The 15083-nt window shown below is 44.5% G+C and overlaps 1 protein-coding gene across 12 annotated transcripts in view; it reads right to left on the reverse strand.

Annotated features, from left to right (window-relative positions):
- Nucleotides 1–868: 868 nt before the first annotated feature.
- The window catches only part of LOC122563336 (DNA damage-regulated autophagy modulator protein 2), a 116848-nt gene continuing 102633 nt past the window's right edge, over nucleotides 869–15083 (reverse strand). For 4 of the 12 annotated variants that reach the window (XR_015750974.1, XR_015750972.1, XM_043717085.2 and 1 more), the window contains one exon: nucleotides 13631–14929. Coding sequence is in view for 9 of the 12 variants with exons in the window: in XM_043717083.2 (XP_043573018.1) it covers nucleotides 14819–14929 (111 nt within the window). In the remaining 3 variants the exon portion in view is untranslated. Of the gene's footprint in view, nucleotides 1813–7526; nucleotides 7811–13630; nucleotides 14930–15083 lie in introns of those variants that run through there. The other 8 variants (XR_015750973.1, XM_087973773.1, XM_087973770.1 and 5 more) reach the window with 5 other exon arrangements.

Raw genomic sequence — 15083 nt, forward strand, 5'->3', positions numbered from 1 at the left:
AATCTGTGGTTAACACCACATCATAACCTGTACGCTGACTTTGTGCGAAACATTGCTGGAACCACATGTTGAAAAGATGCAAGTGATATTTTGCAACATTGGTGTGAAAATGGTCACTCTGTTAGTTCTCTGGTGCTGGTGAACTCATAAAATCAACATGTAATGTCAGACCTCACACTCTGACCAAAAAAATGTCCATTCGATAATATTTTCTTGAAAGTATGATAAGGTCCAAACCTTATTTCAATGGGCTAATTAAAAGGCAGTTAAACCAACAGTCATGGTTTGGAGGTGCCAGTGTTGGACTGGGGTGTACACAGTTAAAAATCACATACACCAGGTTATAGTCCAACAGGTTTATTTGGAAGCACTAGCTTTCGGAGCGTCGCTCTTCATCAGGTATTTGTCAGCGCTCCAAAAGCTGGTGCTTCCAAATAAACCTGTCGGACTATAACCTGGTGTATGTGATTTGTAACTTTGTAAACCAACAGTATAAGCCTTGCCAGCCACATCAGTATATCCACAGCATGATGACAAGATAATTGTAAAATCATACTTTAACAGAATAGGTCTGGTGTTTTCCTCTGTCCAGAGCTGGCTGGAAGCAGTCAGCTCACCTGCAAGTCCTTTGTCTGGATTAGAGTGGTGCTGGAAAAGCACAGCAGGTCAGGCAGCATCCGAGGAACAGGGAAATTGATGTTTCAGGCAAAAGCCCTTCATCAGGAATCCCTCTATTCCTGATGAAGGGCTTTTGCCCAAAACGTCGATTTTCCTGCTCCTCGGATGCTGCCTGACCTGCTGTGTTTTTCCAGCACCACTCTAATCCAGACTCAGGTTTCCAGCATCTGCAGTCCTCGTTTTTACCTGCAAGTCCTTTGTGTCAGCTTTAGCTGGAATGCATGGGGTTCACAAGCTTCTGGAAATACGATCATGTGATCAGACTCAGCCATCTTATAAATCCAGCAAGGGGTGTCCATTTTAAAAATAAGTTAAACACAGAGATGTGGGATATAGGTAAAGTAGTGTTACTTCTGCAATTATAATTACTTATGCAATTACACTCACACCAGTGTATAATTGTTTCAACCAAGAGCTGAGTCAACAAGAATGAAAACTATGTGAAGGAAATATATAATTGTTTTTGTATTAGCTAAAATGTGAATGCAAGAATGAAACGTGCCTGCTAACAATGGTAGACAAATAGATAAGGTGCTGTGAGGATGTAGGTGAAGCCAGATATGTTTGTACAAGCAGTAGTTATAAGCATCTGTTTCCCACTTTTGCAAAAACACAAAATCAAACCCCAATTAAAAGGTCATAAAGATCAATATGGTTGGGGAAAGGGAGGAGACGGCACAGGTGGGGGAAGTAGATAATCATGAAGAAGGATATACCCAACAATGGGCCACAGCAGGATGTGGTGAAATGGCCGAGTAAAACTTGTGCTTTGTTATGCACAAGGCCGGATAAGGCAGGAGATAAACAATAGTAATGGGCACCGGGTTTGGAGTAGTGAATCCTACATAAGATATGTACTTGCTAAACCCTGCGTGCCAATTCCAGGCACCACGCTTGCAAGCATATAATAAACATACTGACTGCTTCAGATCTTGTCTCGGACTGAAATTGTTGAAGTGAGTGAGCTTCGTTTCTCACAATTGGGGGCTGTCCAGGATGTTCTTCCATCACCGGGGGGAGTGGCTGGCCCTGGACACTGGGAAGACGCGTCCTGTTCCCAATTGAGGAGCGGTCTCGTGTCCCGGTTTGGTCCGCTCCCTTGGGTGACTGGTACGAATCCCACAAGAGAGACATCTGAATCAAACAGTGAAAGGAGGTCGATAGAAAATACGGCAACAAGGGGCCAGGCAACTCTGTGCACAGACCAAGGTAAGAAAACTGACTTTTAAGTATTGCCTTGGTGGCCGGGAAAAGGGGTATTTAATCGCTGAGGGACTGGCGAGGACCCCAAGAAATGGGGGGGTAGGCAGAGTAACTGTAAAGGAAGAAGAAAAAGTCCCTGGTAACATTCCTCCTGAAAGTCCGTTGGGGAGGATGTTGCGGGAATGGACAAATAATACTTGTACAAGGGTAAAAGAAAAAAGGAAAATGATTAAATATTATTGTTTAGTATGGACCAAAGACCCAATCCTTCGTCTGGCTGTCTTCTGGCCAAAGTATGGTTTGGACGAGGATTGGGTCTGTCAGTATTTAGGTTTGTATGTGAATAAAAAACAACCTTTTAGTCAAGAGGAGGCGGACTATGCGTCCTGTTGGAAGGGCAGTTTGGGAATGATGTTAGTAAAGACAAAGGATTCCCCCTCTGCCCCACCCAGTCCCTGGGATCCTCTTGGCTGTTTGCCCCCCCCCCCCCCCCCATACCATAAAATCAGATTAGGTGGAAATGGGGGAGGAGGAGAGACAGACTGGGACAGGGAACGGATGACCCACAAGAGGAGGACGAAGGGGGGGGTGGACGGGGATGTTGTAGTTCCTGACCCTCAATCCTCAACAAAAGAAAGGGAAGCTACAGTAGATGTAGAGGAGGCCTCCGGAGAATCTAAACCAAAGCCTAAGGGGGGAAAACAAAAACAGAAAAAAGAGGAAGAATGTAAAGACTTATCCCCTTCGGGAGGTACCCATAGGGGACAAAGAGATTAGGTTTGTAAGTGCCCCCCTCACCAGTGGGGAGGTCAGAACATTTAAAAAGGAGATGAAGGTCCTGGTTGAGGATCCGGTAGGGTTGTCTGAACAAATTGATCAATTCTTGGGGCCCAGTCTGTATACGTGGACTGAGTTAATGTCTATATTGAATATACTATTTACTGGGGAAGAAAGGGGACTTATACGAGGAGCAGCCATTAAAATATGGGACAGGGAACATCCCATTGGGGATGGGGATGCTGGACAGGGAGAGGTGAAGTTTCCCCTCAGAGACCCCCAGTGGGAAAATCAAAACCCGGAGCATAGAGAAGAAATGAGGGAATTGAAAGACCTGATTCTAAAAGGAATAAGAGAGGCAGTACCAAAGTCACAGAATTTGACTAAAGCCTTTGAAGTTAGACAGGAGAAAGATGAGACTCCCTCAGCTTTCTTGCAAAGATTAAGGGACTTAATGCGGAAATATTCTGGAATGAACCCTGAGGACCCAGTGGCACAGGGTCTTTTGAAAGTACATTTTGTGACAAAGGCATGGCCAGACATACAGAGAAAGATACAGAAGATAGAAGGGTGGAGCGAAAAACCATTAGATGAATTGTTAAGAGAGGCACAGAAAGTGTTTGTAAAGAGGGAGGATGAGAGACAAAAACAGAAGGTGAAAATGATGGTAGCTACGGTTGATGAGGTAGTTAAGAAAAGAATGGAACCAATAGTGAGCGACCAGAGCGGCGGGTGGCAGCATGTAGGACAGAGAGGAAGGGGGAGAGGGAGAGGACAAGGGGGAGCATGTGATAGAGGGTTCGAGCGACAGGGGCAGAGATGGAGGTCTCCACAGGCAGGATGCTATTATTGCGGAAAGATAGGGCATTTTAAGCAGGAGTGTCCTGATCTACAAATGGAAGAAAGGGCAATTCCGCTTATGAATTTTGATGAAAAATAGGGGCGTCAGGGGTTCCTGCCCCCGGGGACCCACCAGGAACCCTTGATAAACCTGAAGGTGGGATCCTATAGGGAAGAGGTAGTCTTCCTAGTAGATACGGGGGCAGCACGGTCATCACTGAATTTTAAACCAAAGAAGGTAGAAATGTCGACACGGTCAATTACTGTTTCGGGGGTAAAAGGGGAAGGATTTACTATTCCGGTATTTGAACCTTATGATGATAGAAGGTCTTAAGGATAGGGTCATAGGGGAACTGCTGTATATTCCTGACATAGGAAGTAACTTACTAGGGAGAGACTTAATTATCCTCTTAGGACTGGAGATTGGAATTCAGGAAAAAGAATTAGTTGTACAAATGGCAATGTTGACAAAGGATGTGGAGAAAGAGATAGACCCTATTGTATGGGCTAGGGAAGGGAATCATGGAAAACTACAGATCCCTCCCCTAGAAATAAGTTTAAAAAGGAAAGGGGACGTTGTCTGTGAGTGACAATATCCCATTTCCATAGAAGGTAAACGAGGACTGCAGTAATTGAGAGACTGATTAGAGATGGAGCCATGTATGCCGCCTTATAATACCCCAATACTACCAGTGTGGAAATCCGATGGAACTTATCGATTGGTGCAGGATTTGAGAACATTAAATCGAATAGTACAGATCAGGCGCCCAGTGGTGCCAAACCCCTATACATTATTAAGTAAGATCCCCCATGACCACAAATAGTTTAGTGTGATAGATTTAAAGGATGTCTTTTGGGCTTGTCCCTTGGCGGAGGAAAGTAGGAATTTGTTTGCCTTTGAATGGGAAGATCTCAAGACAGGACGGAAACAGCAATACCGATGGACTGTGCTCCCCCAGGGGTTTACGGAATCCCTGAATTTATTTAGACAGATGCTAGAACAAATATTGGAGAAATTTAGCAGCCCCAAGGGGACTACCCTGTTTCAGTATGTAGACGACCTCTTAGTAACAGGAAAAAGAAGAGAAAGAGTAGTAGAAGCCACTAACAAATTATTGAATTTCCTGGGTCAGCAGGGCCTGCGAGTATCTAAAAACAAACTCCAATATGTGGAGCAAGAAGTAAAATACTTGGGACATTTAGTGAGTGAGGGAAAGCGAAAGATAAGCCCGGAACGGATAGAGGGAATAGTGGGGATGCCGCTGCCCAGCACTAAAGGGAATTACGTAAACTTTTGGGTCTAACGGGATATTGCAGATTGTGGATAGATTCTTATGCTCAAAAGACTAAGAAATTATATCTTAAACTATTAGAGGAGGAACCAAAGTGTCTAAGTTGGGATGATGAGGAAAAAGAACTAGTTGAGGAACTCGAAAGAGATCTGATCCATGCCCCTGTGTTAGCCTTATCCTCTCTAGATAAACCTTTCCACCTCTTTGCTACCGTGGATAAGGGAGCGGCTTTGGGAGTATTGACCCAGAGGTGGGGAGGAATGAAACAGCCAGTAGCATATCTTTCAAAGATATTGGATCCAGTATCCCGAGGGTGGCCTGAGTGTGTGCAGGCCGTGGCTGCCACTGCACTGTTGGTGGAGGAAAGCAGAAAGCTTACGTTTGGGGGAGCCCTAATAGTAAGCACCCCACATCAAGTGAGAACGATCCTAAACCAAAAAGCTGGGCGATGGTTGACAGACTCACGGATTCTGAAATATGAGGCAATATTAATAGAAAAAGATGATCTAGTGCTCGTCACTGACAATTGTTTAAATCCAGCTGCCTTTCTTTGGAAAGGGGAAGGAGAATCTCCTCAGAATCCAGGGCACGACTGCCTTGACATTATTGAATACCAAACTAAGGTCCGCATGGACCTGAGAGATGTTCCACTTCATGCAGGAGCCTGACTTTTTATAGACGGATCATCCCGGGTGACTGAAGGGAAAAGACATAATGGGTATGCAGTCGTAGATGGGACAGAAGGTCATGTGGTGGAGGCAGGAAGGTTGCCAAATGGGTGGTCAGCTCAGACCTGCGAACTCTATGCATTGGAAAGAGCCCTTAGGGCGTTAGAAAATAAAGAGGGAACAGTATACACTGACTCTAAATATGCATTTGGTGTTGTTCACACTTTCGGAAAGATATGGCAGGAAAGAGGACTGATCAATAGCCAGGGGAAGGAATTAGTACATGAAGAATTGATTAAACGGGTCTTAGAATCCCTATTACTCCCCCGAGAGATAGCCGTAGTGCATGTAAATGGTCATCAGAAAGGAAATGAACCAGAAGTTAGGGGGAATAGATTAACCGATGAAGTGGCTAAGGAAGCAGCCCTGAACCCACAAGAAGTGGTGATTCATTCCCTAATACCTACTGTCCCAGGTCCTAGGGAAGCTCCTATATTTACTGAAAGAGAGGAAAAAGAATTGCAAGATTTAGGGGCTGTAAAAACAGCAGATGGGCATTGGATGTTACCTGATGTAAGGGAAATGTTAAACAAAATGATGATGCGGGAGATTATGGCTGTCCTACACCAAGGCAGTCATTGGGGAGTACAAGCAATGTGTGATTTAGTTCTTAGGGAATATGGATGGAAAGGAATATATACAATTGCTAAACAAATATGTGAGGGATGTAAAATATGCAGAAGGGTAAATAAGGAAGTCTTGAGAAAACAGACCCCGGGAGGAAGAGACCCAGGATTGAGACCCTTCCAGAGTATACAAGTGGATTATACTGAACTACCCAGAGTAGGAAGACTAAAATATATGTTGGTCATAGTAGATCATTTATCCGGTTGGGTTGAGGCATACCCCCCTAGCTACTGCCACTGCGAGTGGGGTGTCTAAAACAATATTGGAGCACATAATTCCCCGATATGGGCTAGTGAACCGTATAGATTCCAACCAAGGAACTCATTTTACCTCTAAAGTGTTACAGGAGATAATGAAAGGGTTGGGAATTTCCTGGGAGTTCCATGCTCCATGGCACCCGCTATCATCAGGAAGGGTTGAGAGAATGAACCAAACACTCAAACGACAGCTCTCTAAATTGATAATAGAAACCAGACTCCTTTGGACCAAATGTTTACCTATAGCTCTCTCGCGAGTACGAACAGCCCCAAGAAAAGATTTGGGACTATCCCCCTATGAAATCTTATTTGGATTACCTTATCTGGGAACGAATGGAGAATTGCCAACCAACCCAACCACCCCGTGGCTGAACACTTTAACTCCCCCTCCCATTCCGCCAATCACATGCAGGTCCTTGGCCTCCTCCATCGCCAGACCATGGCACACGACACCTGGTGGAAGAGTGCCTCATCTTCCACCTAGGAACCCTCCAACCACAAATTATTGAAGTGAGTGAGCTTTGTTTCTCACAGAGACAAAGAGAAAACAGTTTTGGACTTTCTTCTAGCCATGGCACTAGTGAATCCTCTCTGAAATGCTTCCAATGCAACCTTATCCTTTCTTATATCAAGAGACCAGAACTTTGTCTTTATTCTTTCACAGAATGTGGGTGACTCCAGCAAGGCCAGCTCTGATTACCTTTGAAAGACATTGCTGTGGGTCTGCAGTCACATGGATGCCAGACCGGGTATGGACAGCTGGTTTCCCTCCCTAAAGGACATGAGTGAACCAGATGGGTTTGTGCATCTGTTGATGATAGTTTTCATGGTCACTGTAACTTTCAATTCCACTAGCTGCCATGGTAGACTTGAACTTGTGCTCCCAGACCATTAGCCTTTAAATTACTGGTGCATCAGATGTCTCATGTGGCAGTAGATTCCAGTAATCTCCTTAACAACAGATTTCAGCATTTTCCCAATGAGAGATGTTAGACTTGCTGATAGTTTACCACTTACTGTCTCCTTCTATTTGATCAGAAAGCTTACATTTACATACATAAAGCAAAATTCTGCAGGTGCTCAATATCTGTAACTTCTCTCTATAGATGCAATGAGTCTTGATGAGTTTCTCTAGTACTTTCTGATTTTATTACATTTTACAGATTCTAGGGAATTTTAGAAGACCACAACCAATGATTTTCTGTCTGTGCAGTCATTTCCATTAAGACTACAGATGCAGGCCATCTTTGCCTGCTTTGAGCACCAGGAGGTTTCCCAGTAAGTTACTGCAATGCATTTCATTTGCATGTGTTAGAGTCATAGAGATATACAGCACGGAAACAGACCCTTCGGTCCAACTCATCCATGCTGACCAGAGGCTACAGCTATTCACACACAGGACCCTGTTCTGTGGAGACAAAAGGAGATTTTGCGTACATTACAACATTTTCATGAAGAATGCCTTAAGTAGATTGTCAATCCCAGTTTCATTTGAAATAAAAACTGAAAGAACTAGAAATCAGAAACAGAAATAGCAGTTCTGGCACCATCTGTGAAGTTAATGCTTCAGGTCCAGTGATCATTCCTCAGAACAAAAGTTGAGGAAAGGTCTAATGAATTTTTCCAGCAATTTCTGTATTTCTAAGGTGCCTGCAGAAACAGTGGATTTTCTAAAATGATCCAGATTCCATAATGTTCCCATCAGATTGGAATTTAGCAAATGAATCACAATTACTCACTAAAAGGAGAGAGAAACAGCAAGCTACAGGTTAGTTCACCTGACAAAGGCCTTTGGGAAAAATGATGTAACCTAATTATAAAGGACGTCAAACACTGAGAAAAATTACAGTGTTCAGACAGAATCAATAGGTTTCACAAAAGGAAAATTGTGCTTAAACATTGCGTTTTTATAATGAGACAGACAGGAAACAAAGATAAATAAGGCATTTTCTAATTAACAAGATCATTTAAACTGAGATCAGGAGAGGTTTCCTCACAAAGGATTGTGAATCTTTGGAATTCTCTACCCCAAAGGGGTGCAGATGCTCCATTGCTGAATATATTTAAGGTTGAGACAGATGGAAGTTTTCAATCTCTTAAGGAATTGAGGATCTGGGGAACATCCACAAGGGGGAGGTGTAGCTGAAGATCAGACATGATGGTACGAATGGTGGAGGGGGCTTAGGGGCTATATATTTTCGGAGACTGACCAAACCCCAACACCGAACCCTGAGAGAATTTTAAATTAGCAAAAGAATCAAGGGTTATGGAGACTGGGCAGAATAAGGGGAAAGTGAGGACTGCAGATGCTGGAGACCAGAGTTCAAAAGTGTGATGCTGGAAAAGCACAGCAGGCCAGGCAGCATCTGAGGAGCAGGAGAATCAATGTTTCGGGCATTAACCCTTCTTCAGGAATGAGGCTGGTGTGCCAAGCGGGCTGAGATAAAAGGTGGGGGGGGGTGGGGGGGCGCTGAGAATACGATAAGTGGAAGGAGGTGAGGGTGATAGGCCGGAAAGGGGGTGGGGGCGGAGAGGTTGGGAAGAAGATTGCAGGTCAAGAGGGCAGTGCTGCATCGGGGGTTGGGACTGAGATAAAGGTGGGGGGAGGGGAAATGAGGAAGCTGGAGAAATCTACTTTCATCCCGTGTGGTTGGAGGGTTCCTAGGTGGAAGAGGAGGCGCTCTTCCTCCAGGCATCGTGTGGTCAGGGTCTGGCGATGGAGGAGGCCAAGGACCTGCATATCCTTGGTGGAGTGGGAGGGGGAGTTAAAGTGTTCAGCCACAGGGCAGTTGGGTTGGTTGGTGCAGGTGTCCCAGAGGTGTTCCCTGAAACGTTCCGCAAGTAGGCGGCCTGTCTCCCCAATGTAGAGGAGACCACGTTGGGTGCAGCGGATACAGTAAATGATGTGTGTGGAGGTGCAGGTGAATTTGCGACGGATATGGAAGGATCCCTTGGGGAGTTGAGGAGTATCAAATCTCAGATCAGCCATGAGGTCACTTAATGCAGAGTAGACTTGATGGGGTGAAATGGCCTATTCCCACGAACTTACAAACCCTGACTGAACCCTTAGAGTGACCCAACCAGAGAGAGTGACCAAACCAAGAGACTGACTGAACCTGGAGAGTGACTGATCCTTGAGACCGATTGAACCTGGTGACAGATCCCTATTTCAACATAGCCAGATGGCTGCTAAAGAACAGATGAAAGAGTGAAGTTATGATTGACCATTCTTTGTCTATTCTATCAAGAATCACCTTTAGGGAATAAAGGTCAGGGTCTCACGGTGACTCACACCATCGTTACAAAATATTCAACAAGTGCTGTGCCTCCAAGTTGTAGTTTGTCTTCCTGATGGGTAAATACTGGAGATTTGTTAGATCCGAAGCAGCCATTTTGTCACATATTAAAACCCTGGAAACCATTTTGATTCTCATATTAGTGTCTGCTTGCTAAGCTTGTACTTTCCCAGGCTCAGTGAGGTGGTTGGCCTTGTAGCTGTACTAATGTCTGATAAATGAATTCTTTCCCAGCATGGGAAAGCTCTTCTTTTACAAGAACCTATTGTATTTTTTTTATTTGTCTTAGAGTGAACAGAACCTCTGACACTGTTTATTTTTTTTTCACCCCCACACTACCGCCTAACTGTGGTAGTGCTTATGTTTTCCCCAGCACCCATGTGTGCGTGCAGGTGTGAGAAGAACCTCTTGTATACTGCCACTTGCTTATCAGCTACTAACTAGCACTATCCAGATACTACATGACTGAGGCTAGTGACTGGGCAAAGTACCTAACCTTCGAGGAGAAAGTGAGGGCTACAGATGCTGGAGATCAGAGCTGAAAATGTGTTGCTGGAAAAGTGCAGCAGGTCAGGCAGCATCCAAGGAGCAGGAGAATCGACGTTTCGGGCATAAGCCCTTCTTCAGGAAGAGCTTAATTGTGAAATGATTGTAACCTATGTAATCATGTAACTCTCTGTATCTCGTCAGAGTGACTTGTGACCATCAGGGTCGACTTGTCTGTCCCCATGAATAAACTATCAATAATTCAAGGTTTGTGTGGCGCGATTACTTATCTAAATTGGACCGGTATGAGTGAGTCACCCACTGCATAATTCGTTTCCTCCCCAACAATGCCTGACAAACTATTGTTGGCCCTTCAGCTTCCCCATGGTGCATTGGAGTCACTGCCCCCATTACATCCTTCACCTGCATCCAGCATCCTCGTCCCTCCATCTAGCCTTGTCATTCCCTCTGCTCTTACCACGCCCCTCTCCATTAGCTCCTCTGATCTTCCAGCAATCAAACTGAGCTCGCAGCCACAGACACAGCCCTCCCCTTGGAGCTCAGCAGCCTCCTTCTGTTCCTCACAAGGCATTGTTGGGATTCCTCCCTTGACCAGTCATACCCCATACCCTCTGGACTGCTGCCGACCGATTTCAATCAGTCATTGATGTCTCTCTCCAAAAGGTCCGTACTCACTGCATTGCCCATGATAAACCTCAGCTGTAGCAGGGTTTTAAAAAAAAAATTGAACCTTTTTTTCTAATCAACCCATTTAGAGATGCTATTACACACTTCAGCAGCAGGTGGGACTTGAACCTGGGTCCCTCAGACCAGAGGTAGGGTCACTGCACCACAAGAGACCCCCTCACAGGCTGTGAAAGTAGCTGTGAATCTGAAGACTTATGTTTCTCACTCACTGAGTATTTTGTTGTAATGGTAGCCTTAATTCTACGGAGGTTTCCTTTTAACAAGCAAACATGACATGTAAATGTATGAAAATCAGGTTGCTTGTTGACAGGAAGCTCAAACAATCCCCATTGTTGGGAAGCTGACCTTTGGCATCCTGCTTAAATTAGTGCTTTGCTTGCCTAAGTTCCCACATCCTGGGAACTTCACAAGATTCCACCCACAATATCACAACTTCTCCTAATAACTTACAGCTAGCTCCAAAATGAAATCAGATGAGAACTTCCATTCATTTCATTTTCAACATCCACTCCCCTCCACCACTGACGCTCAGTAGCAGCAGTGTGTACCACGCTCCAAAACGCACTGCAGAAATTCGCTAAAGATCCCCAGACAGCACCTTCCAAACCCACAACCACTTCCATCTAGAAGGGCATGGGCAGCAGTTATATGGGAAACCCTGCAAAATCCTCTCCAAGCCACTCACCATGCTGACTTGGGAAAATTCCTTCACTGTCACTGGGTCAAAATCCTGGAATTCCATCCCTAAGGGCATTTGGATTAGACGGGCATGTGGACGACAGCGGTTCAAGAATCCAACCCACCATCTGAGAATTAATTTAGAAATAGTTCCTGTCTTTTAGAAGTCATGATTAGGTCGATATCTGAATTCAGTTTGTTCGATGGGAAAATGGTCTATTTGCGAACTCAGGAAGTCTCATTTAATTAAAAGCATATCCTGGTTTCACCCTGACTAATACAAAAGCAGTTTGAAAGATCTTCGGCTCCACACTCATCTCATCACCATGGTAACACAGCCCCAGAAAAGGTAGCCCTGAGTTTATACAGAGAGAACTTCCACAGAACAGGAGAATCGACGTTTCAGGCATAAGCCCTTCTCCTGTTCCCTGGATGCTGCCTGACCTGCTGCGCTTTTCCAGCAACACATTTCCAGCTCTGATCTCCAGCATCTGCAGACCTCACTTTCTCCTCAAAGAATTTCCACAGAGTCCTGTAATTGGCCTCGCTGTTGTTTCTATGGTAACACTCTTTCCTCTGATTGCTGGTCATGGCTCAACAACACCGTCACAAACACTTACGCTGACACTCAGTACAGAGGAAGGTGGCACTTTCTGAGGTGCTGTCTTCTGAAATGAAACGTTAGACCGAGACCCAATTTGGCCTTTCAGGTGGCTAGGAAAGCTTCCATAGAACCACTGAAGAGCAGAGTCTCCCTATTAGCTTGGTCAGTTGTTTGATTATGTGGAGAAAGTGAGGTCTGCAGATGCTGGAGATCAGAGCTGAAAATGTGTTGCTGGAAAAGCGCAAGTCAGGCAGCATCCAGGGAACAGGAGAATCGACGTTTCGGGCATAAGCCCTTCTTCAGGATTATGTGGCCAGTATTGCAATCTGGGATCTTGCTTTGCACCAATGGGCCACTGTTTCCTGCATTAGAATTTTGGGGAGTACTCTAAGGTAGAGAAACGTGCTATAGTAATGCAAATGCTATCTCTCAAGTACAAACCAGGTAGAGACAGCAATCACACAGCAGAGACTGCAAGCGTTTCCTGTGAATTATCACCTGCACCACAGATAGCAACTTTCCCTTCTGTTGGCAGGTTCCTTCTCACTAACTCTTCGTTTTTGCTGCTCCCAGTGAGCGACATTTCAAAACAGAACACAAAATCCATCCAGCCCATGTGCTCTTACCCCCCCCCCCCTCCCTGACTAAACCCAACTACCTCCAATTAATCTCCGTCTCCCCCACCCCACACAGCATCTCCATCTCACTTCACTTCTCATTCTCTGGTTTTTTTCCTCTATCACTCTCGATATCTGGTTTGTCTTCTCACTCACCATGCACAAGTTGATTCCACAGCAGCTCCTGTTTTTGAAAAAGTAAAGGATAAAGTATAAAAAGAGAAGAATACAGCTCATTTGGTTTGAGATCTCAAGAGTAAGACAGGCAGAGCATGGATAATAAGAGAGATTGGGAGTGAGATTGAACAGGTGTGAGATACAGAGAGAGACTATGAGAGAACTATTGATCAAATGAGCAAGACAAGAGTGCATCAGAGATAAATTGCAAATGAGAATGAATGTCAGAGACTGAGAGCAAGTTTGCAAAACTGCGGTAAAGTTTGTTGAAAGTGACAAATTTAGGGAGAGGTTCATGATCCATCTCGACCTTGAGCAGTGTATTAACCATCAATCTGTATTAAGGTCAGACACCTCGGTTTGTAGTTTGTTCTCTGCACATAAGCAAGTCACAATTTGCATGTTTTAAACATTGGACAGTTCCCAAGAAAAACTGGTTTCCCAGTAACAGCTCATTAATCTTTATCAGCTAAAACGCTAACCTCAACTTCCAGTAAACAGAGCAGTGAGATAGGTAATCTCAGTGAGATAACATATGGGGGGAGATCAAAGATAGAGAGGAGAGCTTTCTCTACTCTTTCCAACTGGTAATAAAGCTTCCTTTGCACTGTGCCCCTCAAACACTCCCTGTGCAGGGACAGAACAAACTAAAGTTCTCCCTGCTCTTTAAAAGATTTGGGCAGCTTTATTATAGTTTAAAACAGAAAGTAAAAGTTCTCTCAAGAATGTCCCCAACAAACACTCCTAGGACAGCATGGGGGGTCAGATACAGAGTAAAGCTCCCCCAACAAACACCGTCGCCAACAAACACTCCCAGGACAGGGTCAGCATGGGCTTAGATACAGAGTAAAGCTCCCTGTAGACTGTCCCACCTATATTTACTCTGATCCTTCCCCAAGAACATGTGTCCTGGAAAAACCACCCAAGCCTTCTCCTGCTGAATCAATTAATTTTATACCACCTGGAAAAGCAATTTTGTGCTATTTTTCTGTGGGTAGAAAGGTAATCAAGTGCATTTGTGAGTTAATGTCAGCAAGACAGGAGAATTTCATATTGTAGACTGAATTTAAACGTTACACCCAAGGGCTATGTGCTCATCTTAATTCACAAATTTATTCTGAATACACAGTGTGCATCATTAAACCCTCATTATTAGATTATCCAGGCTGATAGAATTCATCCTGGCTGTTGGAATGTGTCTCCCTGGTTACTGACTGGGCCTGCTTGACTGCAGCCAATTGAGATCAGTTTGGGACTGGTGTTTTTTTTAAATGTTATTCCTCTTTTACCCTGTCAATCAGGGTCACATACTCAGAAGCAGCTGCTGACATATCGAAGCTGAGGCTATATACCTAGTCCATAGACCTATCACCATGGGCAATCAGGCAGAGGCTCCCTACAGATTTTTTTACCAAACATCTCGGAATTTGTCTCCTTAAATCTACCTTGGTCTTTGATGTTGTTCCTTAATTCTCGCCAATCAGCATTGCTGAGGCCACTGTGTTTCACCCAACAGAGCTCTCTACCGCAAAGCATCATGGTCTGTGGCCTTGTTAGTTGAGACAGCCTGGTACCTTCAGTAGGTATCACCAAGTTAGAAATATTAGCAAGTCTAATAATTATTACATCTGGTTTATAATTAATCTGTAAATGGCCTCAAATTAATATCTTAAAAAAATAGATGTAAAGATTCATTCAAAGGATCCGTCCACCTGTGGCATACAAATAGTTTTAGAAAAAATTCAAGTTAAAATATGCCAGCTGTTGAGAGGCAGGAGCCAGGGCACTGGAGGCTGATTTGAAGAATTAGTTTGTGGTCTCAGTCAGGGCTGTGTCCAAAGTCTTTTAGGTCACAGGCTTCCTGCAAGGAGCGGGCTGTGCTCACCAACGTGTGTGTGTCCCGGGAGTCTGTCGTACAGAGTGTCACTGTGTAAATCCACTTCAGCGTGTAAGGTGATCTTCTGTTCAAGGTGAGAAAAAGAGGAGAGAGGATCAAAAGGGCGTAACCATGGAAACATGCAACAGATTTCAAACCAAACAGCTATAAGTTTTATTGTTTTAATCCATTACCAGCCCAGTGGTAGTGCTGTCTACAGAAAAGGCTGTGGATTTGAT

The sequence above is a fragment of the Chiloscyllium plagiosum genome, unplaced genomic scaffold (assembly GCF_037043375.1).
Source record: "Chiloscyllium plagiosum isolate Xiang-an unplaced genomic scaffold, Cpla_swu_hap1 HiC_scaffold_26, whole genome shotgun sequence".
Lineage (NCBI taxonomy): Eukaryota > Metazoa > Chordata > Chondrichthyes > Orectolobiformes > Hemiscylliidae > Chiloscyllium > Chiloscyllium plagiosum.